Here is a 27,126-nt window from a genome sequence, read left to right as displayed (position 1 = left end):
GTCGCTCGTCGCGCTTAACGTCCCGGTTTTTACGAAAAGTGACCGAACGGGAAGAAAGTCCGCTTCGCAAGATCCCGAGGATGCTGTCTACAGTGAAAGTACTTACCGAAGTAAGCTGACTGTGAGAAACGAGCTTGTCATCGCTCGATGGAAAAGAGGTAATAAATCATGGACAATGTTTAACATAAGTCTTTAATGTTTAAACATTTTATTTAGCGCTTAACTTTAGTATTTCACCGCTTTAACTCTTATTCATACTCGGTTTAAATATTTTTGTTCTCCGCTTAATTATATTCTATAACGCTTAAATATATAGTTTTATAGTTTAAAAACTGAACGATCTCACGAAATTGTTTGGTTTACATATGTTAGTTTCTCGAAATGTGTTCCTGAATGTCGAAGAAGAAATATTTGTCGGGCGCCAACCCGACTCGATCGGACGCCATCGCTCCCGAACCACTTGCTCGAGGCAGGACGAGAGGCAGCCTTATCGTCGCTACGACGCCTGCTTCTCCTACTTCCGACCCACCACGCAAGACGCATTCCTCGACCGAGAAGCCCTCCCCTACCCCGCAGATCAGCAACAACCCCTACCACGACAACGATACGGCCTCCCGACCACGGCAGTCCCTCCGACCGCTGGCGTACCTCAATCGGCGACATTGGGCGAAGATGTCACCGCGAATTTCTTACGCAGTACGCCGATATTGACGATCGAAGTTTCTGCTTGCCGCTCGTGGTGGAGGCGCTCGAAGGACGTTTCACAATCGGGCCGCGCCATCCTCGACAGAACCGAGCACTCGTGACGAACGAGGCGTCGAATTTTTACGACGACGACATCATCGGAAGGTCATTCCAAGGCGGCCACATTCAAGAGACTTGCGAAAAGAGGAGAACACTATCGCTTCCGTCTCCACCGCCGACCGACGAAACAATAAGAACACCCATCGGGCGCTAACGCTCGTATATCGAGTCTGTCGCTGACGACACGGCTACGACGGCTGAGGACATCGAGATGATGCGGCTCGCTGCGGCTGAGAAGGTCGCTGACTTCTCTCGATGAAAATCGTCGATCCCGTGGAACCGGCTCCCAACGATGCCGCTGTCTTTAGCCACTGGCCGAGAAGATCGTCGAATGCTGCCGCGCGCCGCCGACAAGATCAGCAGCCCAAGCAGTGACACAATCCCACAACAACAAGAACCATGTAAGGAAGTCGTCGCGGTTGATGTCGTGCCGCCGTCCCCGCATCGAAGGAAGATGCCTGATGAAGACCCCGAATCGAGCAACGAGAGATGATCAAGGCCAATCAAAAATCGACCGCATTTCTGCTCGGAAAGCTTTTATTCAAGAAGAAGAAATGGGTTGGCTCGAGTCGTTTTAACAACACGAAAGCGTGAGTCGATGAGGATCTTCCTCAACCGCTCTATGGACCCGGTAAGTGTAACGCTTTTTATGATATTGTTTAAAGGGTTTCTTATAGTGTTTAACTATTACCTAATAGTGTTTAATACCATTATGTTATCATTTAAGTTTTCGCCTTTACCGCTTTAATTATATATATAATATCATGTAACAATTGATAATATCATTTAAATATTTACAATATGGTCTTCTAATATCTCGTTATCGTTTAACTCCCGTCAAGACCGTCGCATGGAAGAACGACCGCCGCCACCACACGCGATGTTATACATCACGCTGGCAAGGGAAGGAGATGGTCACCGATGATGCGATGGACGCTCAGACGATAATACAAAAGTCGCTGAGCAAAGAGCCATATCACTTTCTCTGTTTAAAATATCACTTTCGCTGAGCAAAGAGCCATAATACAAAAGTCGCTGAGCTGAGCAAAGTCGTTTAAACATCAGTTTTAAATATTTCAAATTACGGTGTACCCGTTTAAAATAACACTTTCTCTGTTTAAATAAATGCACTCATTGTTTAACTAAATATGGAAAGTTGCCCATCAATACACAATTCAATTCATTGTTTTTGTTTTTCGAAGAACACGACTAGTATATCTCAATGTAAATTTTTGTTTGTTTCCAATTGTGAAAGCGTGTTAAATTTCATTCGCTCATTTCATTGTTTAATTTACGTCAGAAGTTGTGTACATTTCCGCTTTCATTGTTTAAATATACCATATATCGCTTTAAACATCGCTTGAAATATTTCAAATTACAAAGCAGATCCGCTTAAAATAACAACGTCTCCGCTAAAATACATTCAATTCGGTCTAGAATACACAATGTTTCCCCATCATCGCTTGGCTTTATTAACAATGCCTAGTCGGGCGGCGCTTTCATCAGCAAGATCGTCGATCGCGACCTGATCCTCGGCAACTGCCGCAATGTAACTCACGGACATCAAACGCTCGCGACTCGATCCTCTTTTCGCTCCAGGCCGCCCTGTGCCGCCTTCTAGTCACAGCGGTCGCAAACGTAAGCTCACGATTTCGCCCTCAAGGCCCGGCCATCGCTCGGGCATGGGGAATATAGCTTCCTTGTACGCCGCTTTGTAATTGTCGACGCTGAAGTACCCGCTAATAAATCGACGTACGTCAGCGCTCTGCCTCGCATTGCTGCCGCGCAAGCATGTTTCGCGAGGGATACCATAAACTTGCCACCTTCGACACGAACAAAGTTCCCGATGGCGAGATCCACGTAGTCGTCGCGATCGGGTCGATCACTGTGAACGATCATCGACACAACGACTCAACACGAAGATTTCTGCCGCTCTCAACAACGATCTCTAACTTCGAATGTATGTCTGGCATAAGTAGGTCTCCCATTTCAGTCGCTGCTCACGCCTATGCTATATAACATGCGCATCAACTCGAACCCGCAAATAAGGTTAAACAAAGACAGATGATGGTTAAATAATTCGATCAACATGTTTAAACATTATCAGTAATTAAATAAACGAAATGATTAATATTTAAAGTCGAAAAGTGTAATTAAACAAAGATCGAGAATGTTTAAAGGGTAATACTAAATGTTAAGTGTAAATCAACATTCGCAGCCTTATGGAGTCGACCATTTCGCCACCGCAGAAACGACGCAGCTTCCTTGATCCAAGCATCGAACGACTCGCGACGCTCGAATACATCTCACCCCAACGATCACCTCCGAACAGATAATTCGACCAATGTGCCATATCCGATTTATTAATCAACCAAACTGATGAGCTTGCGTGATACTGGCTCGCAGCTCATTCACTAGATCATCGAAATCTTTAGCCGTGGATGCCTCACGCAACGCGGAAGCATATGTACTCAAAGACTCTCCCTCAACGCCTTCCCCAAGTCCGACATTGGCTTTCAAAAATTGGCCTCCAAATGTCGAAGACGAAGACGCATGTGGCGAAGAAGGGAAGACTGCATCATGGCTCACAAGGCCCTCGACTCGTCCGACACGTAAGGTAATTATCTCATGATAATCTCCACCTCGTGATAAGGCATCGCCCAACTTAGATACGTAACCAAGTCCAATCGGGCATCGGTCTCGTCTGTCGACTATACCGAGGCGACGGGAAAAACCATTGTTACCATCTTTCCTCGCTGGCACCTAGTAGTGCACCTCGATATTTTTCCAAGGAGGCTGGTACCATCGAGAAAGCAGCAGCTGCCCGCAAGCCCTCTGAATCCCACAATACACGCCGCCAAAAGAAAAGAACGCACGCTTTAAAAACGATCACCGCCTCTCCACGATCGCAACGCCGCCGGATTTTCGTCTCACCACCTTATCCACATACCAAAGCAAAACAACATAGCCGGAGATGTCACCGCCGCCGAGGACCACCCGCATGCTCTTTTCCCAACCAAGCTCGCTTGTATGGTATGTGGACACCATGTTCCCGCAACATGTCCTTCTCGAATGTCGACGGCCTCGCATAAGGGGACTGGCCCTCGAGCTTCCGAATCACTGCGGCGCTAACCCATTTTTCAACGCTGATGCGACGCCAACCTACGCCACCACCGCAAGTGTGTCGACGGGTTGATTGTCTTGATCTCGAAAGCTATTTTTGTTATACTCTTTTGACGCATGAAGGCGCTGACGACAACCATCCAGCCAAGCATTCCACACCACCCGATGTTTTTCGCTCTTTTATGAATTTGAAGTCAAAATTCTTTGATCGCATGATTTTCAAGTACATCCCTCGAAATGTTCGACAAGCCAAAACGCTGACCAATATCCAACGACAACACTTCGTAATGATCCGACGAGGAAGGAAGACATCCCACACCGCCGTGGTCACCATGGGACGAATGGGAGCACTCGCAATCAATTCCCCGCCAACACTTCACCAAATGAAAAAGATCAATACGTTAAGCTGGAGAATATAATGTTTAAGCGATAATGACAATAGTTAAACGTTAAATTAAATACTTAAACAATTAACTAATAACGTAAAAGGACTAGTACAATATGTTAACCGAAATGACTTTTGACATATTTAAACAATAACGCACCCCCGACAACCGGAATAATTAAAAGAAAAGGAACTTACAACGAGTAAAACCCTCGCTTTCATTAGGATTCGTAGACGGCACATTTTCCGCTCCCTCGACGACAAGATCAACTACAAGACATTTGAAGACGGAGTGGACGCGACACATCCGACTGGAAGTCAACATCGCTTTTCTATCGGGCAAAACCGCTTTTATATCCATCCGTGTGATGAACTTAACCCTCGACAAAGAGAAACTTGAGACCCCATCGCTCACATATCTCAGCCTAACACCAATTCCCCAAGAAGTCTCGAGTCGTGAACATTAGCACTCTTCCCTCCCCGTTGAATCTAGCAATACCACAAAAACTCTCCATAATATACTCGGTCAAAACCAAATCAGATCAAAACCAAATGAAATGAAGAACAAAAACGAAGACGACGCAGAAGAAGAAGTAAGATGTAAAGAACAAACAAGCAAACTGAAAAAGGCAACCAAAAAATGCAGCTATGTATGCATAGAGGTTAGACTAGACGTGATGTGATTGGGCGGTATTTTTCCCTCCATCCCAAGGGCAAAAAGGGAAATATATGTCATTGTCGCGAGGAAGACATATTGTCATCGCTCGAATGAAAGTTCTCAACTCAACATGAGTCTCTCGTAAACGCCAAGCTTTTTATGTTTAAAACGTATACATATAGTGTTTAAAATAACGAGTTAACTGCTTTAACTAAAAGTCTATATCATGTAAATAATATGTTATTGCTTTAAATTGAATGCTAATCGACATCGCTGCTAGATGGGTACCTCCCGGGTCATCTGCTTTAAACATATTTACGTATTTTTCTTAAACACCATTGTCATTGTTTAAAGAGTAACTTGAGTATTGTTTAACTTTTTCTATCGTTTACAATGACGCTTTTTGTTTCCCACATTGTTTTTACTAGGTCTCTGCTTAAATTTCGTAGGTTCACAAATCAAATACGATTGTTTCGCTTTTATTTATAAAAGATTTACAACATTTACAACATTTACAAAGATTTACAACATTTACTAACATTTACAACGTCCGGCTCTGACTTTGGGACACTCACGACTCGACCCGTCGATAACGAAAACAAGTGTCTCGTACATTCAACGCTCACACGGCCGTTTGACTAACAAGCGCATCAACTCGAACCCGCAAAACGCATACAACATTAAAAAGGTTAAACAACACACATTCATGAAAAACGACTATTAATCAATGTGTCATGGTAGGGACTTAAACGACGATCCCGATAGTTAAACACGTAACGTAACAGCTAGACACTCGACGCTCATTTTTCTTAAACGCTAACGGAAAAGTCTCAAGTGGTAAATGTCAACCCTCGCCTTAAAGGATGTTTCACGATCTCCTCCTCTAGAGAATCCTCCGCAATCACGCAATACGTGAAAAACTTTCTTTTCTTACCCAAGTCGAAATGCTCTCTTAATTGCTTTCCCGTCATCCACCGCCGGAGAATCCTCTGCATTCAGCAATTATGAGAGGATTTCACCAAGCGTGAAAAGATAGTTTAACTAGTTCGCTGATTACGGCTAATCGATTCTCAAGATAAGGAAGAAGGCTCACTGAAACATCCTTTCGTGATAGAGTGGTCTGTCCATGGGAAGAGGAGGAAGAGGAGGAGGAGGAGGAGGAGGATGATGAGGACGACGAGGAGTGGTTGTCCATGGGGAGGGTTCTTCCTGGTTATTTATGGTGTGAAGTCCACAAGCAGGCTGACTCTTCGTATCCGAGAAAAAAGTTAAACGCACAGTGGCCGACATCGATCGACGAGAACGAACGTGTGTTCGGAAATGATAGTTATCGCGCATAAGAATTAATGCCGCCATTAATTCTACGCGACGGATACCATAACCTCGCCACCGCCACGCTGCCACATGCCAACAATTCGGATCAAACGAAAAAGATCACCGCTTTACGCGAGACTTTTGAGAATTTACACGCTATGAATAGTTATACATGTAAAGATAATGTTAAACGGAGATGGGAAGTATTAAACGGATATGACAATTATTAAACATATTAGTAAAATAGTTAAACCGGATAATAGCAAATAGTTAAACATTATTTAAAAATATACAAATAGATAACCATAAACGAGAAGAACTTTTACAACGAAACGAACTCGTCAGTAAATCATCGCTCTTCTCGTCAGTAATATAACTTTACAACCATAAACGAGAAGATCGACAACGGCACATGCTCCGCCTCGACAATAAAATCGACTACGACTCATTTGAAGATGAAGTGACTTCGACCAATCCGATGGAAATCAATTTCATTTTTCCGCTCGAGAAACCGATTTATATATTTCGGGTATGATAATGAGGAGAACAACAAGATGTAATGCAACTCCTGGCATTGTCTATCGAAACCAGCAGAAAGCTCTTCAAAAGGTCGAACATGATGCTGATTTGCGCTTTTCCTTTCCCACCATTTTCAAGGCCAAAAATGGGATTTCACAACATGGACCCATTTTGAAGTGAGCGGTAGGGGGTAAAAGGGAAGTTAAACACTAACTGGAAGCGTGTCCGTAGTGTGTAAAAAGAGAGGAGGGTTTTTGGGAAGTTTTGAAAATTACGAGGGGTGAACAGTAATTTTCCCTTTTTTTTTTAATTATCAATTTTATGAAATTCACACCAATTTAAACAAATTGGTTGACCTTAATTGGTAACCTAAAATTTATAAAAATTATATTAACTTTTCAATATTAATTATTTAAAATATGCTTTGAAGTTTGAACAATGTATTGTTGAATATAATTTATTAGAATGTGTAGAAATACATTAAATATAAAGAGCAAATTTGAAAAAAAAACAATATTAGTAAAAAAGAACAAAGAAAAACTCTAAAATGCGGTAAGTAAAGAGGAACGGATGGAGTATAAACATGCAATTATTGGATGACAAATATATTGGTTGTGCTATTGGCAGTTAGAGAGACCGTGAGTTCATGGAGAGATAAGGATGATTCTAACAAATCATGGAGTGCTAAGGTTGATATCTCACAGAGTAATCTTAATTGCAGTCGAATGGTTGTTCAATAAGATAAGATTACTTTAATTATTTGATAGGATTAACTTGTTTAGTTTGTTTTTTTTACATCTATATATAATTGTGTATGGTAAGCTGAAATTAATTAAAAAAATTTCAGCATTTCATATTTTTTTTCAGTTCTATTTTTTTCGTCTTGGTATCAGAGTAAACTACACTAATTTTAACAGGCTTTTATGGATTGTTAGTGCCTACATTGCAAAATTTAATGCATTTCTTGAAAATGGCTATTAATTTCATGCATTTGATGATTATATTTTTTTAGTGAATAAACTACAATTTATTAAGAATAAAAACGATGACTATAATAAGGAAAACATATAAAAAAAAGGACGATTACAATAATATTAGGGGAAAACAACTAGCACAAAAACATAACGGAGGGAACAAAAACACCCACCAAGATGGAACAAAGATCGCACCATCAACAAAAAACAAAACATAGCTTGGATTAATTTATTTGGTATGAAATTACTTCATTTTTTTTTTTCATAATTCATATTTATTTAACTATTATATTAAAAAAAAATATTTTATTAATTATTTTATATGAAAACTCCCTTTTATTTTATTTAGTATCTTTCAATTACTAAGAAGTCTTAATTATTTTGCCGTCCATGAAATCTTATTGGATGATCTATTACTGATACTGACTTCCAAAGTATTTCTAATACATCTATCACATATATTATAATTATGCATTTTATACAAAAAGAGAGCAAGAGAAAGAATACAAAAATTGAGAGGGACATGTCGTTATTTGAGATTATAATTATATGGCTGAATATGATTGTAAGCATATGCACAATAAATTTACACATTCTATATTAAAAAAACAAAAAATATTATTCATGCGTGTGATTCCGTGGATAAATATATTTTGAGAAGTTAATCTACTATTTTGAAAAAAAAAAAATATATTTATGAATACTCAACAAAGCGTTATATCAACAAAGTAAACTATAATTAGATTTTGAGAAATAAAAAATATATGTATTAATAAATGTTGCAAACGAAGCAGATATATTATTATATATATAGTCAAGAAGCATCTCTTGAGAGGAAGAAAGCAAGTAAACAAGAAAGAAAGAATGGCTTCTAGTCCTCAAAGACCTCACGCAGTGATCATCCCCTACCCAGCTCAAGGGCACATAACCCCCATGCTTCATCTAGCCAAGCTCCTCCATCTTCATGGCTTTTTCATCACCTACGTCAACTCCATCTACAACCACCAACGTCTCTTAAGATCCAGACCCTCCTCTCAATTCCTCCATCCACTTAATGACTTCCGTTTTGAGGCCATACCTGATGGTCTACCACCTTCTGATGACACTGATATCACTCAAGACATACCTCAACTTTGTTTATCAACTAGAGATAACTGTGGCTCTCCATTGATGGACCTTGTTATGAAGCTCAATGACTCAGATGGTGTACCTCTTGTTACTTGTATTATAGCTGATGTCTTCATGAGCTTCACTCTTAAGGTTGGCGAGAAGTTAGGGATCCCTGTGCTTTTGTGTGTGACCATGAGTGCTTGTGGATTCATGGCTTATCTTCACTTCTTTGAGCTCATTCAAAGAGGTTATACTCCTCTCAAAGGTATGCTTGTGTGTGTCTGTGTATGTATCTTCATCCATGGTTTCTTTTGTTTTCTTTAGCATGCAACCATGCTTGTTACCCCCCCACACACACACACACACATGAGATTGGGTTATAAAAAAAATAGAATAATAGGGTTTTGTTCTGTACCAAAAGAAAAAAAAGAAGAAGAAAGAACAGATGAGATTAGGTTATAAAAATGATGCACCAAAGATTCAAAATAGAATAATAGGGTTTTGGTTTGTTTTGTTCTGTAAATTTAATTTTTAATTTGTTCTCTTGTTTTATAACATATCTTTAAATATGGTGATCTAAGAATTATTTTTTTTTTTAAATTTTTAACATAAAATTCACAATTTATCTATTTAATTTACTAAAGAAATCAAGAATTTTTGTATAGTTGTAATAAAATTATAATTTCGGGTTTAATATTAAGTATCTACTTTGATTAATATACTTTATGTCCTAATTTCCTTTTTAAACTATCATTTTATTAACTATAAGGATTTTCTTAAATGAAGTTATTTTAAAGTTTTAAAAAGAAATTAGGCCAAAGCATATTTGTCTGAGTGAATCTATAGACTCTATTTATATCATAAAAAAAAAAAAAACTTTGGAGCATGTTTAGCGTTGTCCGCATAAAATCTTTCTTAACATATGTAAGAGTTTGTTTGAATCTTTTACATCAAAATTAAACTCAAATTTTCTTTCTTTTTATTTTTTTTTATAAATATAACAAAATGTTTTACTATAAAAGATGTACGTAGACATGAATCTAAAATTGATCATCCAGTTCATCCGCTCTCATCTGATAACATAATATTTGATCAGTCATGAAATAATACCCACAACCTTGGATCTATTATTGTTATCATACATCTAATTATAGGACTTGAATTTTTTACACTATATCCAATGCCGCCGTCTATGACTCTTTTAAGAAATTTCTCCATTTATTAATTTTTAATTATGTTGAAAACTTTCTTTTAAATTAACCTATCAAAAGGGATAGATAGCAAAGTTCTTCTGAGGATACGTAAAGCACCATCCAACAAATTGTCTAATACTAATTTACTTAATCCCTCAAATTAAACCAAGTTGTTTCACATACAAATTTTTGGGCACCAATCCCATTTTTAATCTAAACTAATATCAATGTATATACAGTCAAACACATGATGACACACAGACCATCCTTGAATAGAAAAAATTGTAGAAATTGAGCAATACCCACCAGGAGAAGAGACTTCCGCAACCACACAATAATAATATATAGGTGTACTCATCCATATAAAAAATAAGAGGCCGAACCCATTCAGGATAACAGCAGAGCAGACATTAAAAAAGTAAGTGACATTTATTAATTGTTATCTAAAGTAAAGAAATAGAGAAAAAAGACTATAGATCACCACCACCTTCAATCAATCCTCCTCTGCTCTGATCCCTTGCATTGATGGCTTCTTCTTCTTCTTCTTCTTGTTCTTCTTCTTCTTCTCCTCCAAAACCTCATGCTGTTCTGATCCCACAACCAGCTCAAGGGCACATAACCCCCATGCTCCAACTAGCCAAAGTCCTCCACTCCAAAGGCTTTCATATAACCTTTGTCAACTCTGAATATAATCATAAACGCTTCCTTAAATCCAGAGGCTCAAACTCTCTCCAAGGTTTCCATGATTTCCATTTTGAAGCCATACCTGATGGTCTGCCACCTTCTGATGATCACCAAGATGTGACACAAGACATAGCACAACTATGCATCTCCACCACCAAACACTCTCTTGCTCCTTTCAGAGATCTCTTGCTCAAACTCAACAGCAATCATGATGCACCACCAGTCACTTGTGTTGTGGCTGATGGGGTCATGAGCTTTGCTCAAAGAGTTGCTCAAAATCTTGGCATCCTTTCACTTGTTTTCTGGACCACTAGTGCTTGTGGCTTCATGGGGTATCTTCACTTTGCTGAACTTATCTCTAAAGGCTTTACTCCACTCAAAGGTTCTTCCAATTTTTTTATTCCCAGAATATTATATATAGAGATTAATTGATTATGATTCTAATTAATTGCATATATAGATGAGAGCTATTTAAGCAATGGATATCTGGAGACTAGCATTGGATGGATACCTGGGATGAAAGACATGAGATTGAAGGACTTCCCAAGCTTCATCAGAACCACAAACAGGGATGACATCATGCTTAACTTTGATGGTGGAGAGGCACAGAATGCATACAAGGCATGGGGAGTGATCATAAACACATATTATGAGCTTGAGAAGGATGTCATTGATGCAATGAAGCTCATGTTCCCGCACTTGTACACCATTGGCCCTTTGTTTAGGTTTGCCAGCCAGATAGACGATGAGAAGATGAAATCCATAGGATCAAACCTATGGAAAGAAGACACCACTTGCATTGACTGGTTGGACAAACAGAAGGTTGGATCAGTTGTTTATGTGAACTTTGGAAGTATAACAGTAATGACAAAGGAGCAATTAGGGGAGTTTGCATGGGGATTGGCTAATAGTAAACATCCATTCTTGTGGGTCATAAGGCCTGATCTTGTGGCAGGAGAGAAGGCCATGCTTCCCGAAGGCTTCATTGAAGAAACTAAGGGCAGGGGTGTAATGGCTAGTTGGTGTCCTCAAGAACAAGTGCTCTCACACCCTTCTTTGGGAGTGTTTCTAACACACAGTGGATGGAACTCAACTCTAGAGAGCATTTGCAATGGTGTGCCTATGATTTGCTGGCCTTTTTTCGCCGAACAACCAACGAATTGTCGATATGTCTGTAGAGAATGGGGAGTGGGTATAGAGATTGATGGTAATGTGAGAAGAGATGAGGTTGAAGAACTTGTGAGAGAGATGATGGAAGGAGAGAAGGGGAAGGAGATGAGGTTGAAGGTCAAGGAGTGGAAAGAGAAGAGTGAGGATACTGTTAAATATGGTGGATCTTCATATGAGAGCATTAACAAGTTGGTTAATGACTTGATGATTAATTAAGGCATGTATTAATTAAGGTCCTTGTTTCTTCCTTCTGATCATGTATTATTAACTTTCACCATTGTAGTGTCTTTGAAGTGCTCTCTCTGTCCAACTCGTTCATTTCCACATGACTATATATATGCATATATATATATATATATATATTCTTCTTTGTTATTAACAAGGCTTGCATTCATACTGATATATGTGTGTGTTTGTGTGAAATATAGTTGTGAATCATTAAAGAATCAGCTAATCATTACTTAGCGAGCAGAGATTGTGAAACCAAGTGGATCATTTTCAGTTATTAGAAATGGAAAGCTTGGTTAGAGTCCTAATTAATCCTCAAGCATATAGCTAATAAATCAATTAGCTCCTTAATTAATGATCAATTGAGAAGTGAAATTGAGTGAAAAGAGTCATGAAAGAGATCAAAAGAAACTCTTCATCTTCATGTAATATACTCTGATCAATTAAACTGAAGGGGAAAAAAAGTGCAATAACAAATGCTTTAGGAGGTGATATTGAAAGAATTGAAATAAAAAAATCAAGAGGGAATTCATGTCCCTCACATGAATTTTGAAACAGTTTTGTCAGCCAAGTTTTATACAACTGAAATTCAGAATTTTTAGCTCCATTGTTGATGATCAAATATCAACTTTTGATCAACTTGAAGAATCAAGAGCTTCAGCAAAAATACTCCAATTGAATCCAATTATGCATCAGTGCTCCCAGAGTTTGCTCCAGATGTTGAAGACTGTTGAATGTTTGATGAATCTGAAACTTTCATGATAATAATAAAATTAAAAAAAAAAAAAATCAAACGTTCATCAACAAGGAAATTATATATTTCATAAATGGATGTTATACAATAATAATAAATAATAATAATAATTATTATTATCATTTTATGAATCTTGAGTAAATAAATGTACCTGTTGTGTTAAGAGGTTGTCTTGCATGTGGTGGTGCTTGGAGTTGAAATGTGTATGGTTGAGAAGACGATGGACCGAAAGATCCATCCACAGGGGTAGTCGGATACTGAACGTAGGGCGGGCCGTAGGCCTGAGGGCCTAATGGAAAACTACCCCTTGAACTTGGACCCGGCATTGTATACCCTAAATGCGGGTATTGGTATGGTCCAGGTGACCCAACAGACGATGATGATGATGGTGCTGATCCATACATTTGATGGTAATACCGCGGCGCCATTTGAGGATTATACATCGCCTGTAGATCAACACATTTCTTTTATTTTTTACAAAATTAAATAATAGGATAAATGAAAGGAGGTATATATACAAAGAAAAGGAAAAAGAAAAAAGAAAAAACAAGAACTGACTTGTTGGTAAGCATAGTCAGGTGTGTAGGTCATGTAGCTGCAAGAGTTGAAAGACAAAAGCATAGATGAAATGAAATCAGTAAATTAAAGCATTGAATTTTGTAAAAGACTATACAACTACTGAATGAATTGGTATGATGACATGCATTTGATGATGAGGAGGGGGACCCAAATGGGTTGAATCTCCCATCCATATATTTAATGTGTCTCTCTTAGTTGCCTATAAATTTGGATGTGGGTCCATGCATTAACACCATAAAGAAGATAAGAGGATGGTGCAGCTAAGATATATAACTCACCCATATGGAGGGTAGATCATTTGTGGTGGAAGAGGAGGTGGTATTTGTGTTGGCACTCTTGTGTACATTGTTGGCCCTTGGTATACATTCCCAATTTGACTTCTCCCTATATATACAATAATATTTGCATGAGAACAAAATAGCTTCACCCAAATTAATACCCAAAAAAAAAATCATTGAATACATTTTAGAAAAATATAAATAGCAAAAAAAATTTATAATGGGCACTAATAAGTTATTTTTTATTATTTAAGTATATGAATAAGAGTAGAGCCAAAAGCCACAAGTACAAAAGAGTTAACAAACTGAAACCAGAGCTAAAAGGTTCAATGAGGGACCATGCTAGCTTGTCTAACTGGCACCATAGATCACATGCCCACATGAACTAGTGACCTATAATATCTTGATCCACTAGGCTGACCCCCTACATCACGTAGGTGGACAACCACTATTGGGTCCCTCCATTGTCTCAACCTCATCAGAGTTCTGACCAATGGAGGCCTCTCTTGAGATCATTAATATATGCCCATTTAGACACCATATATATATATATATATATATGTATGTATGGCTATATATTAAAAGTTACATTATATATATATGTGTGTGTTTATATTATGTTTGACAAATATATATACTAGCTAACCTCGCGGAGGAGAAGGACGTGGTCGGCCTAAAGAAGCAATGTTGCAATTGGCACGTCTTCCATCAATTATCGGGTTCGGTTCGATCACTGATCTTCGAGCGGATTCTGGGTCTCGAAATGTCACCTGCCCATCATTAATGTATGTATATATATGTCTTATCTTCTTCTTTCATTAATCGAAACATTCTAAGTAATTCAAATCATAATAGAAAGCAATGCAGAGAGAGAAATATGAGAACAATAATAAAAACCTTAAAATGACACTGTGGTAATTGCATATATGTACTCAATGTCTATTGTTAGGATATATAACAACTGTATTGGAATAAATGCATGGTTTTCAAACAAAGTGTGCGCACTGTTAATGGTCTTAAGAAATCTTGAAAAGGCACAAGATAAATGGGAATCAGTCAAACTGATTAGAAACTTAACATAGAAAATGAAACAAAGAAGAAGAAGAAGAAGAACACAAGCACAAGAGGACACAAAAACGTTAAATAAAAAATGAAAGAAGACCAAGAAGAACAAGAAAGTTAGATGCTCACAAATCCATAGCCCTTGGATCGACCGGTGTTCTTGTCAGTGATGATCACAGCCTCAAGAATATCACCAAACTGTTCAAAGTATCGCCGGAGCTCCTCCGTCGGAGTTTCCCATGCCAACCCTCCAACAAAGACCTTTGTCATCGTTGTGTCTCCAAACCTTGATCTATACTGAGGACTAGAAGATGTAGTCATCTTCCTCAACCTCAATATTTATCTATATATAATATATATTGCTAATTAACTCAACACTTCCCTTCACCTCATCAACAACTAGTCAAGCTAGAGGGAAACAGAAACACAGTACACAACTAATATAGAAAAAGTCAAGCAAGAGATCACAAATAGAAAGAAAGCAAGAGAGGGAGAGAGGGGTGGGGGATAAGGGGTAAAAAGGTGGTAAACTATAAAGAAGGCTTTCTTCTTCTCTTCCTAGTATGGTTGATCTCTTCATCTATGGAGAGCTCAAGTAGTAGTCCATCCATATGGAGGAGGAGGAGGAGGAGGAGGAGGAGAAGGAAATTAAGGGTGAGGAGATGATGAAAAAGAATAAGAAAGGAAGAAGAGAGAAGATGGAAGGGAATCTAGCAAGGCTGTGAAGGAGATCCGACAGGCATAAGGGGAGTCCTTGCTGTAGAGATGGTTTGGATATCGAATGACAGCTGCATGACCCTCTTGGCCTCCCTCACCACCCCCCACTTGGCCTCTCTTGTCCTCCCTGTCTCCCTCTCCTCTTCCTCTTAACCCATAACATCAAACACCAATACACACACACACACACACACACACACACACACACATATCATAATATGGAAAAGGTTTTGTTATCTAATCATGTTAATTAATTGAGAATGAAAAACAAAACAAGGCATGTTCCATGATAGATAAGAAGTGATCTGTCTGCAAGTGAGCCAGTTGGATAGGATGAGTCTTTGAGTCATACACTCAATAAATATTTGGTGCCACCAATGCTTTGTTAGGTTAATTAATTATATATGTTCATTATTTATTGTTTTTAACCTTCATCTGAATGATACCTAGGTTGTACTGGTTCTGTGCAACTTGGGGCTTGTGTATGTGATGGCCTTCTGCTTCTATAAAAGGAATAGTACAATTTTTTCTTTTTTTCTTTTTTTTTTTTGTGTGTGTGGGGAAGTGTGTGATGCCACTATTGCCATTAATACTTTATTATTTATAATATTTGGAAAATTAGAATCCTATATATAAGTACTATACCCTTGTTTATTTATTTGAATAACAAAGTTTGATTCTAACTGAGTGTTCTTTTTTTCTACTTTTTGTTGCTTTTTGGCTTTAAATCTTATCTTAATTAGCTGGTGCACAATCAACCAAGGATATGAATAGTTGATAAGAAGAGTGTAGGACTTGTGCTGCGTGAGTGCCATGGTATATAATCATGAAAAGGCTTCAATGCCACTTTATAGAAGCAACAATTCATTTCTCCTAAGATAAGACATCCTAAAACTGCTAGGGATTGAAGGACTTGCTTACATGATATATAAGAGTTAATTATTGGTATTTTAACTATTTTAATAATTATTTTTAAAACATAGTTACGTTTATAAAAAGATATTAAGAAATTTGCCATCTCCTCTCTCTCTCTCTCTCTCTCTCTCTCTCTCTCACACACACACACACACACACACACACACACACACACACACACACACCCAGACAAAATGATTTGCCCATATTTTAAAATAATAAAAATATAATAATGAGAGATTTTGGTAAAATGAATTATTGAAATTAATTCTTTATCTTTACGAGGGTATCTCTGGCTTATCTATTAACTTTAGGAAGAGTTGTCTATACTGTACGCTCTATGGATTATAGCCTAATCTCATTTTTTTTACTATTTTAAACTGCAAAAGTGATTCTCTCCCAATAACTTATTTGGGTGTTCCTCTTTCCGGTCGTAGACCCCGCAAATAAGATTGGGATAAGTTGATACTTTCAGTCAAATTGAAACTTTCTTCTTGGAAAGCTAACTACCTGTCTCTAGGTGGTAGGCTTACATTGCTCAATTCTGTCTTATCTTCAATTCCATCATATTGGATGTCCATCTTTCGACTTCCAGCTTGGGTTATTTAGGCTATTGATAAATTCGTAGAGACTTTATTTGGAAAGGGCCAGAATTAGGACCCAAAGGTACTCGATTAGTTGCCTGGAAACGTATATGTAAACCTAGGAATATGGGTGGATGGGGAATTCTTGACCTTGCTAGTTTCAACGTGGTGGAAATTAATTAACTACTGCATTTAAAGGGTGTTGGCTATCTATTATTAAGTTCAATTATCATATAATGGATACATCCCTAGTTACGTATCACCAACCTCCAAAAAAAAAATTTATTTTTTCTGGGCTGGTTTACTTCCAATATTACCTGCATTTCAAATTCCTCTAAAACCCATAATTCTAAACGGTGAACGGACCCTGTTTTGGCATGATAATTGGCTTTGTGGACAGACTCTGAAGTCTTTATGGCCTGATTTGTTTCTGATTGTAATTTCTCGGATATTGCAGTTCAACGATTTGCTTCTGGACTGCCTTACTTGAAAACTTTATTTAGAGAAGCCAATGTAGAGGATTTTCTTTTCCTAAAATCTTTCATTCCCTGTCTTCTTAATGATTTCGATCATGGAGAATGGAGTTTAGATCCTAGCAAGCTCTTCTCTGTCCGCTCACTCTATTATTTCCTTATTGATGGTGGCCTTCGTTGTCCCTTAGGACTTCAATTTTGGAAAATGGGGTGTCCCACAAAAATTTCATTATTCTGTTGGTTGGCTTGGGATAACAAAATATTAACCCTTATGAATCTTTTTTTCCCGTGGTTGTAATTTTGTTTCTACTCCTACTTGTGTTCTTTGCCATGGTGATGATGAAACCATCGATCACTTATTTATTCATTGTGCTTATGTTCAACGCCTTTGGTTTTTCTTTAGTAGTAATCTTCATAATGATTCAATCCCTGTTTCTGTCCATGGTGTTTGGACTAACTGGTTAGCGTCTTTTGCCAAAGCTCAACGACGCGTTTGGAGCCTTCTCACCTGTGTGTTGTTTTGGAATATTTGGCTAGAGCGAAATAGGCAAATTTTCAAACAACAAATGTTACATCCTCTAGTACTTGCACGTAAAATCATTCATATTTTACTGTTTTGGATTTCTACAGCTAAGGATCCTTAGCAATTTTCAGGCAAGCTCACTGCCAGCATCAAGCGCTCCCTATACTTTCTGAATTCCACTTCCGCGCCTGAAAGTGGAGCAGACGTCTGTAGCACCGACACCATGTGAGATTGACACCTTTGCTGAAGTAATGGAAGCGGATTGTTGATACTTTCAGATATCATCTCCTTGCTATCCATTTTGTGTTCTCTTTTTTTTTTTTTCTATCGGGACTTCCTTGCTCCTGATTTTCATTTTTTACTTGTTTGTCTTTCTTCCTTTGCGTTGTTGTTTTCTCTTTGTTTTTTTTCCTTTTCTAATAAAATTTTGTGGTTTATCCCCTTTTATAAAAAAAAAATGAATTATTAATAGAATTAAAAAAATCATTGCAATTCTTGAAAAACATAATGAAGTTCAAATTAAGAAAGGTGAATTGATTAGTCAGCATGATTGTCTAGTTATTCTTTGGTTTGTCTTTGATTTATAAATCAACCTAGCAAGGAAATTAACCCTTAAGAGGCTGATTTACATAAATTAATGATATCACATTATCTATATTCAAAACAGTCCATCTTTCTTTGTGACTTTGACCACAATAAAAAAGACTTTTCAATATTAATTTCCTTCACTGGTGATGCTAATCTTTTATATTAATAATATATTTTTAAATAATTAGTTCATACACCTTTTGTTAGCAAGCAATTCAATAACATCATTTTGTTTTTGGGGAAAACATGATTGCTAAACGCATGAGAAGAGAGCCTTATCAAGATTTTCAGATTCCATGTTAGGTATTATGGCATGATGTTTTCTATCTTCATTACGCTGGCTCAAAAAAAAAAAATAAAATAAAATAAAATAAATTAAAATAAAAAAAATTGAGAGGCATTCAACTGTTATTAGCTTGATATATATCCGGTCGCTCTCAAAACTACTTCTCTAAATAATAAACCAATATATTAATATTTTATTCATGAAATATAATTAACTATCTTTATTAATAAATAATCATAGATTCACATAATTTTAAAAAAATCATAATTTTTATTTTTTTAAAAAAAAATACATAGTTCTACAACGGGTTAGAAATAAATCTAAACAAACAATACCATAAAAAGAAAAAAGAAAAATATCCCAAACACTGACGATGATAATTTTTAAGATTTAAAAATATTAAAAAAAAACCAATAACCTCTTAATTTATTAGAATGAGTACTTTGGATAAAGTGTTTATATTTTTCTGAAAAAAAAAAGTCAAATTTTAGCTCACATCGAGTAATTAATGACATAAATGTATTGAAATTATAATTCTACAATTATACATGTCACATATGATTTGTTCATATATAAAAAATAAAATAAAATAAAATAATCATATAATTCAAACCATGTAAAAATGACAAACAAAATGTAGCGCACAGGATAAAGGACATGTGAGATAAAAATTCAGCCATCTTCTAATGTATGTTTTTCTAAGAAAAAACAGTGTATTATTATTATATTATTAATTTTAGTTTTTTTTAAAAAGCAGCAGTGTTTTTAGCCTTTGGATTGGGCTTAAGACAACAACCTCTTGCAAATCAACAGGCTTCCACGTGGTATCCTGCCATTCATTGAATTCCTGTGAGCTGGATTTCAGATGACTGCCACGTCAGCTATAGGGCCCACCACATCTGACAATGACAATCAGATGCCCTGGCCCACCACACCGTGTGGCTCGCCAGCTGTGTTTCTGAGGCTTCACGTGCACACGTGCATGTGCCTGAGACACTGTTACTTATGGATCCGCTGTGCGAAATCAAGCACAGAGGCATCAGAGTGACCAATAACTTGTGAACAAGTGGGAAAAGAGATATTGGTGTTTTGTGTTCCGTGTGGCTCAGCTGATCGTTGTTAGATTAGTTGGCCTTTAGTTGACATTGTCGTTGTTGTAGGTGGGCAGCTTGGCGTCTTTATCCCTTTTTTTTTTCTTGGAGGCGCACAACTTTTCTAGTGAAATGATCCCACCATCTCTTCCAAATCCTTGTTGCCCTTTCTTATAATTAATTAATTAATTAATTTGTTGTTTTGGTTTTTTTAAATTAATTTTATTTATGTTATTAAACAGGTTTATTTTAAAATTTTCAATAATAGTAAAACAAAGTACAAAAATTAATAAAGAATACAAAATAAGTAGATAATAATAAAAAATATATACATTAATTTATATTTATGCTGAAACTATTTCAGACCCACTAGTGGTGACATCAGTAGAGTGGTGGCATGGTAATAATAATTTTTTGAAAAGGTGGATGAACCACTTCAATTAAAATAAAAACAACATACAAATTCCAATCACAAGAAGTGGAACAAAACAGATACAAACCAACAAAAAACACAAAACGAGGCAAACAACCGCCTCAACCTTCCCCTATGAACTCAGCCGACTATTCAGTATGCGAAGATAGTCCTGCATCCGGAATGGATGCTACAACCTGCTCCTCCCCCGTCGAGCTCAGAAACTCCAAACTGCGCCTGATGGTAGTAGAATGCTCCTCCATCTTTGCTCTCGATCTGTCACTAACTGTAATTGTTGTGAAGATCATTGATCTTAAGTTGTATATAACTAAGTTAATTAGTTAAGCATTTTAGACAGAGTTATGTTGGGTATAGTTTTTCTATTGTTAATGTTGAGAAAGCTAAAAAAGAAAAAAAAAAAATCTACGCTGTTTAATATTTGAAGTAGAGTCCTTCACTTTGATTCACTTTTGATTGGGCGCTTTCATAAAATATATATATATGTATATACAAAGTTTTGTGGTGTATGGACTTACACCAGTGGTATAACAACGGTAAATAATAAATTGTTTTTAATATCATAATATAGAAAAAGGCAAATCACTGAAAACAATAAACCACTAATTATTTATTGTTTTTAATTCACACTCACATTCTAATTGTTTTTTAACAATTTTAATGTTATAAAATATGTTTTAAGTTATAACAGTACCCCTTTAATTGTTTTCAATCATTTCAATGTTATATACATAATTTAATTTTTTTAATAGCTTGATCAAAATTTACAAGACGTGTTTATTTCTGAACCTCTCGCTCAAATTATGAAAAAATTAAATAAAAATAAAAATAGAGAAATTTGGTTTGAAAGAAAAAGAGAGAAATAAATTAGGGTTGGAGACTTATAGAGGAGACAAGCAAATTAAAATATTAGTTTTGTAGAGGAGAAAGTGCCCTAACACATCAACATACAACATTGAAAATATTTAAAACAATTATAACGGTCTAAAACACCATGCACATTTTAAGTGTTAATGCATGTATTGAATATTATAATTGGATTTGTGAAAATTGTTTTTTATAAATGAAAATGGTAAATAGTTTACTATTTTCTATATTATAATATTAAAATTAGTATATTAACTACCGTTTTTATACCAACTGCGCAATTCAGTAAATAAAATTAGACGCATGTAAATAATTTAAAAACTTATAATACTAAAAAAAAAATCCCTCTAACCTACGCATTATAATTGAGTTATGATTTGATGTGAGTGTAGACAGTAATTAGACAGTAAACATCTGTTGTGAACAATGAAAATGTCCAACTCTTCTGACTTGCATTGATGATTAGGAGCTAACTTTGTTGTGTATGTGCAGTGTTGTTTATTATTTATCTCTAACACAGAATCAAATTAAGACAAAATAATTAAATGATATGTGAAAACCCAGCAGTACTCATATATTCAGTTTTAATCACCCTAATTTGTCAAACTAGCATGTGTTTTCCCTTAACAATATTACTGTGATTTTGAAATAGCCTAAGTTAATCCAATAATCACAAGTGTTTAATCTGCATGTTTATTTGAAATTTACTGCAACTACATTTGTACAAAAATTTCAAGAGTGCAATAAATAATTAACTAAAAATAGATTACTAGACAACCACCGGATAAATGCATAGTAAAAGTCATCATATATAAGTGATGGGTAAATGGTGAAAGGTTAAATCCTTATGTCACATTACTATATAAAAACACTGTAGAGATATTGTTCTTTGGGTCTCTGTGGACGGAGTCGTATTTTTCACCCATTCAGAGTTGCAAAATAGGGGGAATTTACCATTGTGATGCTGTGGTCATTAATATATCATTTTGGGCGTATGTGTCAGGTCCTAATTGCCCCACGTGTTCGTCCACCCCATATGATAAATCCTTAAAGGTTCATTAAGCTAATGTAATTGGTGCACCACTATATATATTTGTCTTTTAATTTGACACCCTTACTCCATTTGTCACCATTTATAAAAATTAAAAATAAAAAATAAAATAGACTACTGATATATATACACACACACAGGTACACTTATAAGTTTATTTAAAAGTTTAATCAAGCATTAGATAATTGCAACTTGTATTGATTAATGTCAGACTTGAAATCATGAAATCATATAGCGCAAGCTGCGCAACAGCATGATTGCATAATATTTACTTTGAAAATTAGTACAAGAGCAACATACATGGAATAGGCTAATTAACTGTTAGATTCTATTCAAAGTTTGGTCATCTTTCATATAGTCTTAAACATATTACTAGCATGATATCAAAGCATTGATATGATCAAAGCGTTATTAGTTATTCTCTCTCTCTCTGAATTATAATTTTTAATAGAAAAAATTTGACTACTAGTTATTTATTTGTTCATATATAATAGTCTGTCAACACTCAACAAACATGAATATTTTTGCATGGCTGTTATGGATTCATTGATGATTAATATGTATAATTATTTAGCTAATGAAAGGCATCAACAACAATGCATGAAGATCACATGCTTGGCCAAATCCTTTAAACTTTGACAGCCCTAACTTTTGGCACAAGCTCAAGAAATCTAGTTGTTAATCAGGCTCCATTATCTCATTGAATATTGATCAACATTGGATGTGACATTTTGTTAGGGCAAAGTCTCTTTCTCAACCAAAAGTTTTGAGGTTAATTTAGTGGAATAATGACAAGCTAAACCAGCCTGTTAATAATAATGTGAACCTCACTCACTATTAGTTTAATTATATGTACAACTCTCATTCATAACTTTACATATTATCTATCATTCTGTTGCTTCTAAAACATTTTTTTATTTGATCATCTAAGAACCTAATGATGATATATATATATATATATATATATATATGCCATCTTATCTTATTGAAGGTCCTTGTTTAATTTAAGTGTGTTCCTTAATCTATGCATGCTTTTTATGGAATCCTAACTTTAAGATTATTATTATTAGTTAAGAAGGGGGTTTTTTTAGATAGGTTGTATACCTAGTTTTATCTAATTTGGTTTATAATTAGTTAATGGTCTAATCAAGTTTATCAAAAAGGGGAAGATTAATGCAACAAAAGGCAAAACAATGACTCATACATGTGAATAAAAATTCTCATGTGGATGGAATACAAACAAATTGATATAGGTCAAATTAATGAATGAAGTATCAAAATCAATGAAAATGTCTTGTCTTTGTCCCATAAAAATAGGCCAAATTTCAGTGTGAGATTAACCATTCTTTGTCTCATTGATTACAAGAGAGAGAGAGAGAGAGAGAGAGAGAGAGACCCTATTGTCTCATCTTCTTCTTCTTCTTCTTCTTCTTCTTCTTCTTCTTCTTCTCACTTGGAGCTCTCTCATAGTCTCATTACATTAATCCCAACAATGTGTGTTTATACTACTCATATATGTCTCCATGAGTAATGTCTTCATTATATTATTTCTAATTTTGTGACTAAATAAATAGTTCTAAAAATCATTTTGAAGAAGAGGGAGTTGCAAGCAATATATATATAAAATCATTGAAATGGGAAGGGAGTAATTAGTGATTTTCCAAATACTATATTGACTCAAATACTTATAACTTGCTTTAACTCTAAATAATTGGATTTCTTATATTTATTGTGATGATATTTTTGGTGTTTTTTAATTTCTTCTCCTCCAAAGTTTGGCATGGACATTTTTATAATTTCATAATTTTGATAAATTCATAATTAACTACAATTTTAGAGGATTTAATCAACATAGAAAGTTGTCTAATTATAAAAAATAGAATTAGTTTAATAAAAATAAAACAGTGCAAGGTCAAATTTTTTATTTTTTTTTAAAAAAACTCTATATTTTCTAATTTAGTTTCATGTTTATCCAAACAAGTGAAAAAAAAAACTAGCTGATCTGATGATCAAAATCAGAGAGAGAGAGAAGCTCAAGGTTGAATCGAAGTTGAGATCTTTGGGACAATGGCACGCCAGGGAGTAATGGAGAGAGGGAAACTTGTGAAAAAGTTAGAATTTTTGAGGTGCTTTCTTATCATGTCTCTAAGTTTTAGCTTTCTTATCATGTCTCTAAGTTTTAGTTTTCTTTTTCCATTTTTTTTCTTCTTTTTTGTGTCGATTTTCTGTAGTTTTACTCCAATGAATGTTTACATTATAGAACTGGAACTGAAATAATCGATTTCCTCTTTTGAAAAGTGTCCTTCTTTCCTTCTTCTTCAATTAAAGTTCAGTTGCTTCTGGAAAAGGTGTTGTTTTGCCTTTGATTTCAACTTTGAAGTGAAAAGGTGGGTATTTTCTACCTAATTGGTAAGAAATTATCCGGTGATTCTCCCTCTTTTGTTTTTTGGGAAGGGAACTTCTAACTGGAATTTATATGGCTGTTAATGTCTTCAAACAATTTCTCCAATTACATTAGTGTATACAGATCCTTCTTTCCACTGCTTTCAATTTAGTTTGTAACTAATAATTCCATCTCATGGTTTACTAAGTCCTCTTCCATTCCATTATGATGGGAAAAGTTTAAGTCTTTTGTGATCCATATATATATTTATCTCAGTTGTTCCAGAAATTTGGAGAATTGTGTGTTTTCCCCAATTATGATTGGGCTTCTTGGCAATATACTTCATTGATTGTATTGTATCATTGTGACTCTTTTCTATTCCATTTATATCTCATTAAATGCTCAGTTTCACTTTCAGGAATTCAAACTACAGCAGTGTAAAAGGTGGCAATGCCAAGGTCATTGTAATCTGAGCTGTTTGGCAGTGTGCATACCAATGGAAACGGAGATCCATTCAGTACAAAGAGTATGTGGACCTCATCAACGTCAATCATGAGGTCTTACTTCTTTGTATGAAAAGAATATGGAAATTATGTGCCTTTCTGATATACAGTTTTGGATAAATCTGGTTTGGAAATTAAGGTTTTGGTATGATACAAATGTACTCCTGAAAAGAGAAGTTTCATTACTGTGAAGATTAACAGACATGAAATTTCATCTATGCTAAATTCGGTAAATTGTGGTCTGACTATTTCTTTTGAATCAAAGCAGTTGCTATATTGATAGACATCCTTTGATACTGCATTTTATGTTACATGAATAATTGATTTATTTGTTATTTGATCAGGAGCAATTATCTATTAATTATCAAGCACTGTTTGAGTTGTCAGGAATTTAAAAATTCTTAAATTTTTGTAAGAATAGAAATGTTGTTAATAGCATTTCATAGTTAAAGTACATCGACTCCTGAGGCCTGGAGGCTACTTCGTTTGGACTTAAATATCAAATGCTTGGGGATTGCTTTTTGACAAGATTAATCATATGAAATGGAACACCATGACAGGATGAAACAGTTGATCAAAGAAAGATAAGTAATAAAAGTGCTCTAGCTCTCAATATGTTGCTATGTTGCTTTTTCCTCTGGTCTTCTTGTATTCTCACATCTAGTTGTATTGACAGAACTTGGTTGAGTCTCCTTAATCTCTTAATGTGTTGATTTCCTTGGTGTTCAGTGAGATTGAGCATCTAACTACTTCAATATGACTATTTACTTACTTTGTGTGTGCTTACTACTTACAATGCAGATTGATCAAATTTATCACAACTGATTCATTGTTAATTCACAAGTGTGATGCATTTCCAAGAACTTATGATACGGTGCATGCTTCAAATGCTCTATGTTCTACATGTTCTTGGATATCAAACACATGTCAGGACTCAAGGCATGGAACTAGCATGCTTTTTTATGTGCTGCATCTTTTTCTTCTCACAATCGAACAGCCTAATACCACATACAAGATGGACTACTAATCACTTTAGATAAATCAAATGCCTGAGCATATCAATGATAAACTTTCATGGTTCCTGCAACATATGACTGATATCAGAATGCACCTGTAGGATATGTGTAGACCTGAAATTATGCTAAAGTTTTGAAGTACAACAGCATGTTTTATCATAATTATTAGCTTCTCTGGCTACTGAGTTTTACATGCTATTATCTATTTTCAGGGTATGTTATGGCTAGTGAAGTAGCTACTCATATCAAAGAAGCCATAACTGCAACAAAACAACTGAAATACGATGCACGAATGACCAAATTTGACAGCAAAAGCAACAGAAAGCAATACAGCATTCACTGTTTTCTGGATTTTATTTCTAATGAATTCCTATCAAATAGGATAGCAGAGTCTCCTTGCTGTAAACAATATTGTGATATATATACACACACACACACACATCAACACAAGATGAAGAAGCCTTGTAAAGAATGATCACCAAATAAAGGGTAAAGGATGTATCTTTCATTCTTTATGTGCATTAATTCTTTGTACTCTATGTTTGTCTCTATGCAATGGTTGGATTCATATAATTCTTCTCTGTTCTATACTTTATCTGATTTGAGGTATGTGTGTGTATTATATGCAGTAGCTGATGGAATACATTGATTTGGTAGAAAGCCGCCATATTGTAGAAAGAAAAGGAAAGATCAAGCCTTTTTTTTATCAATTAGTTAAGATTTATCCTTAGTTTATGTATTTGTTAAGGTGTTGCTAATCAGTGGCAAGTCCAAGTCCCTTTCTGATGTTGCTACTCTAATCTATCATTTCAATCCCACTTCCACCAACTACAAGAATTTGGGCACCACATCATAAAGTTAATC

At 35.7% G+C, this 27,126-nt stretch overlaps 2 protein-coding genes across 4 annotated transcripts; one reads left to right on the top strand and one right to left on the bottom strand.

Moving 5' to 3' along the window:
• The first annotated feature begins 8,605 nt into the window (after window positions 1-8,605).
• On the top strand, window positions 8,606-12,288 carry LOC120261987 (7-deoxyloganetin glucosyltransferase-like). Of its 2 annotated transcripts, none has more exons than XM_039270017.1 (2): window positions 8,606-9,152; window positions 11,225-12,288. In XM_039270017.1, the coding sequence occupies exons 1-2, from the start codon at window positions 8,642-8,644 to the stop codon at window positions 12,148-12,150; spliced, it is 1,437 nt and encodes a 478-aa protein (XP_039125951.1). In that variant the 5' UTR covers window positions 8,606-8,641; the 3' UTR covers window positions 12,151-12,288. The 2 variants fall into 2 exon arrangements, with proteins under 2 accessions (XP_039125951.1, XP_039125950.1); XM_039270016.1 differs by lacking the exon at window positions 8,606-9,152 and adding an exon at window positions 10,505-11,146.
• A 294-nt stretch (window positions 12,289-12,582) lies between these two features.
• Window positions 12,583-15,695, bottom strand: LOC120260355 (RNA-binding protein 38-like). 2 transcript variants are annotated; one of them, XM_039267806.1, is made up of 6 exons: window positions 14,965-15,695; window positions 14,420-14,543; window positions 13,774-13,879; window positions 13,475-13,511; window positions 13,068-13,362; window positions 12,583-12,915 (listed from the first exon to the last, which is right to left on the bottom strand). In XM_039267806.1, the coding sequence occupies exons 1-6, from the start codon at window positions 15,154-15,156 to the stop codon at window positions 12,848-12,850; spliced, it is 822 nt and encodes a 273-aa protein (XP_039123740.1). In that variant the 5' UTR covers window positions 15,157-15,695; the 3' UTR covers window positions 12,583-12,847. The 2 variants fall into 2 exon arrangements, with proteins under 2 accessions (XP_039123740.1, XP_039123741.1); XM_039267807.1 differs by having other exon boundaries at window positions 12,583-12,909; window positions 14,965-15,694.
• Window positions 15,696-27,126: the final 11,431 nt, after the last annotated feature.

Source organism: Dioscorea cayenensis, chromosome 5, assembly GCF_009730915.1.
Source record: "Dioscorea cayenensis subsp. rotundata cultivar TDr96_F1 chromosome 5, TDr96_F1_v2_PseudoChromosome.rev07_lg8_w22 25.fasta, whole genome shotgun sequence".
NCBI lineage: Eukaryota > Viridiplantae > Streptophyta > Magnoliopsida > Dioscoreales > Dioscoreaceae > Dioscorea > Dioscorea cayenensis.
This window is presented reverse-complemented; position numbering and strand designations above follow the sequence as displayed.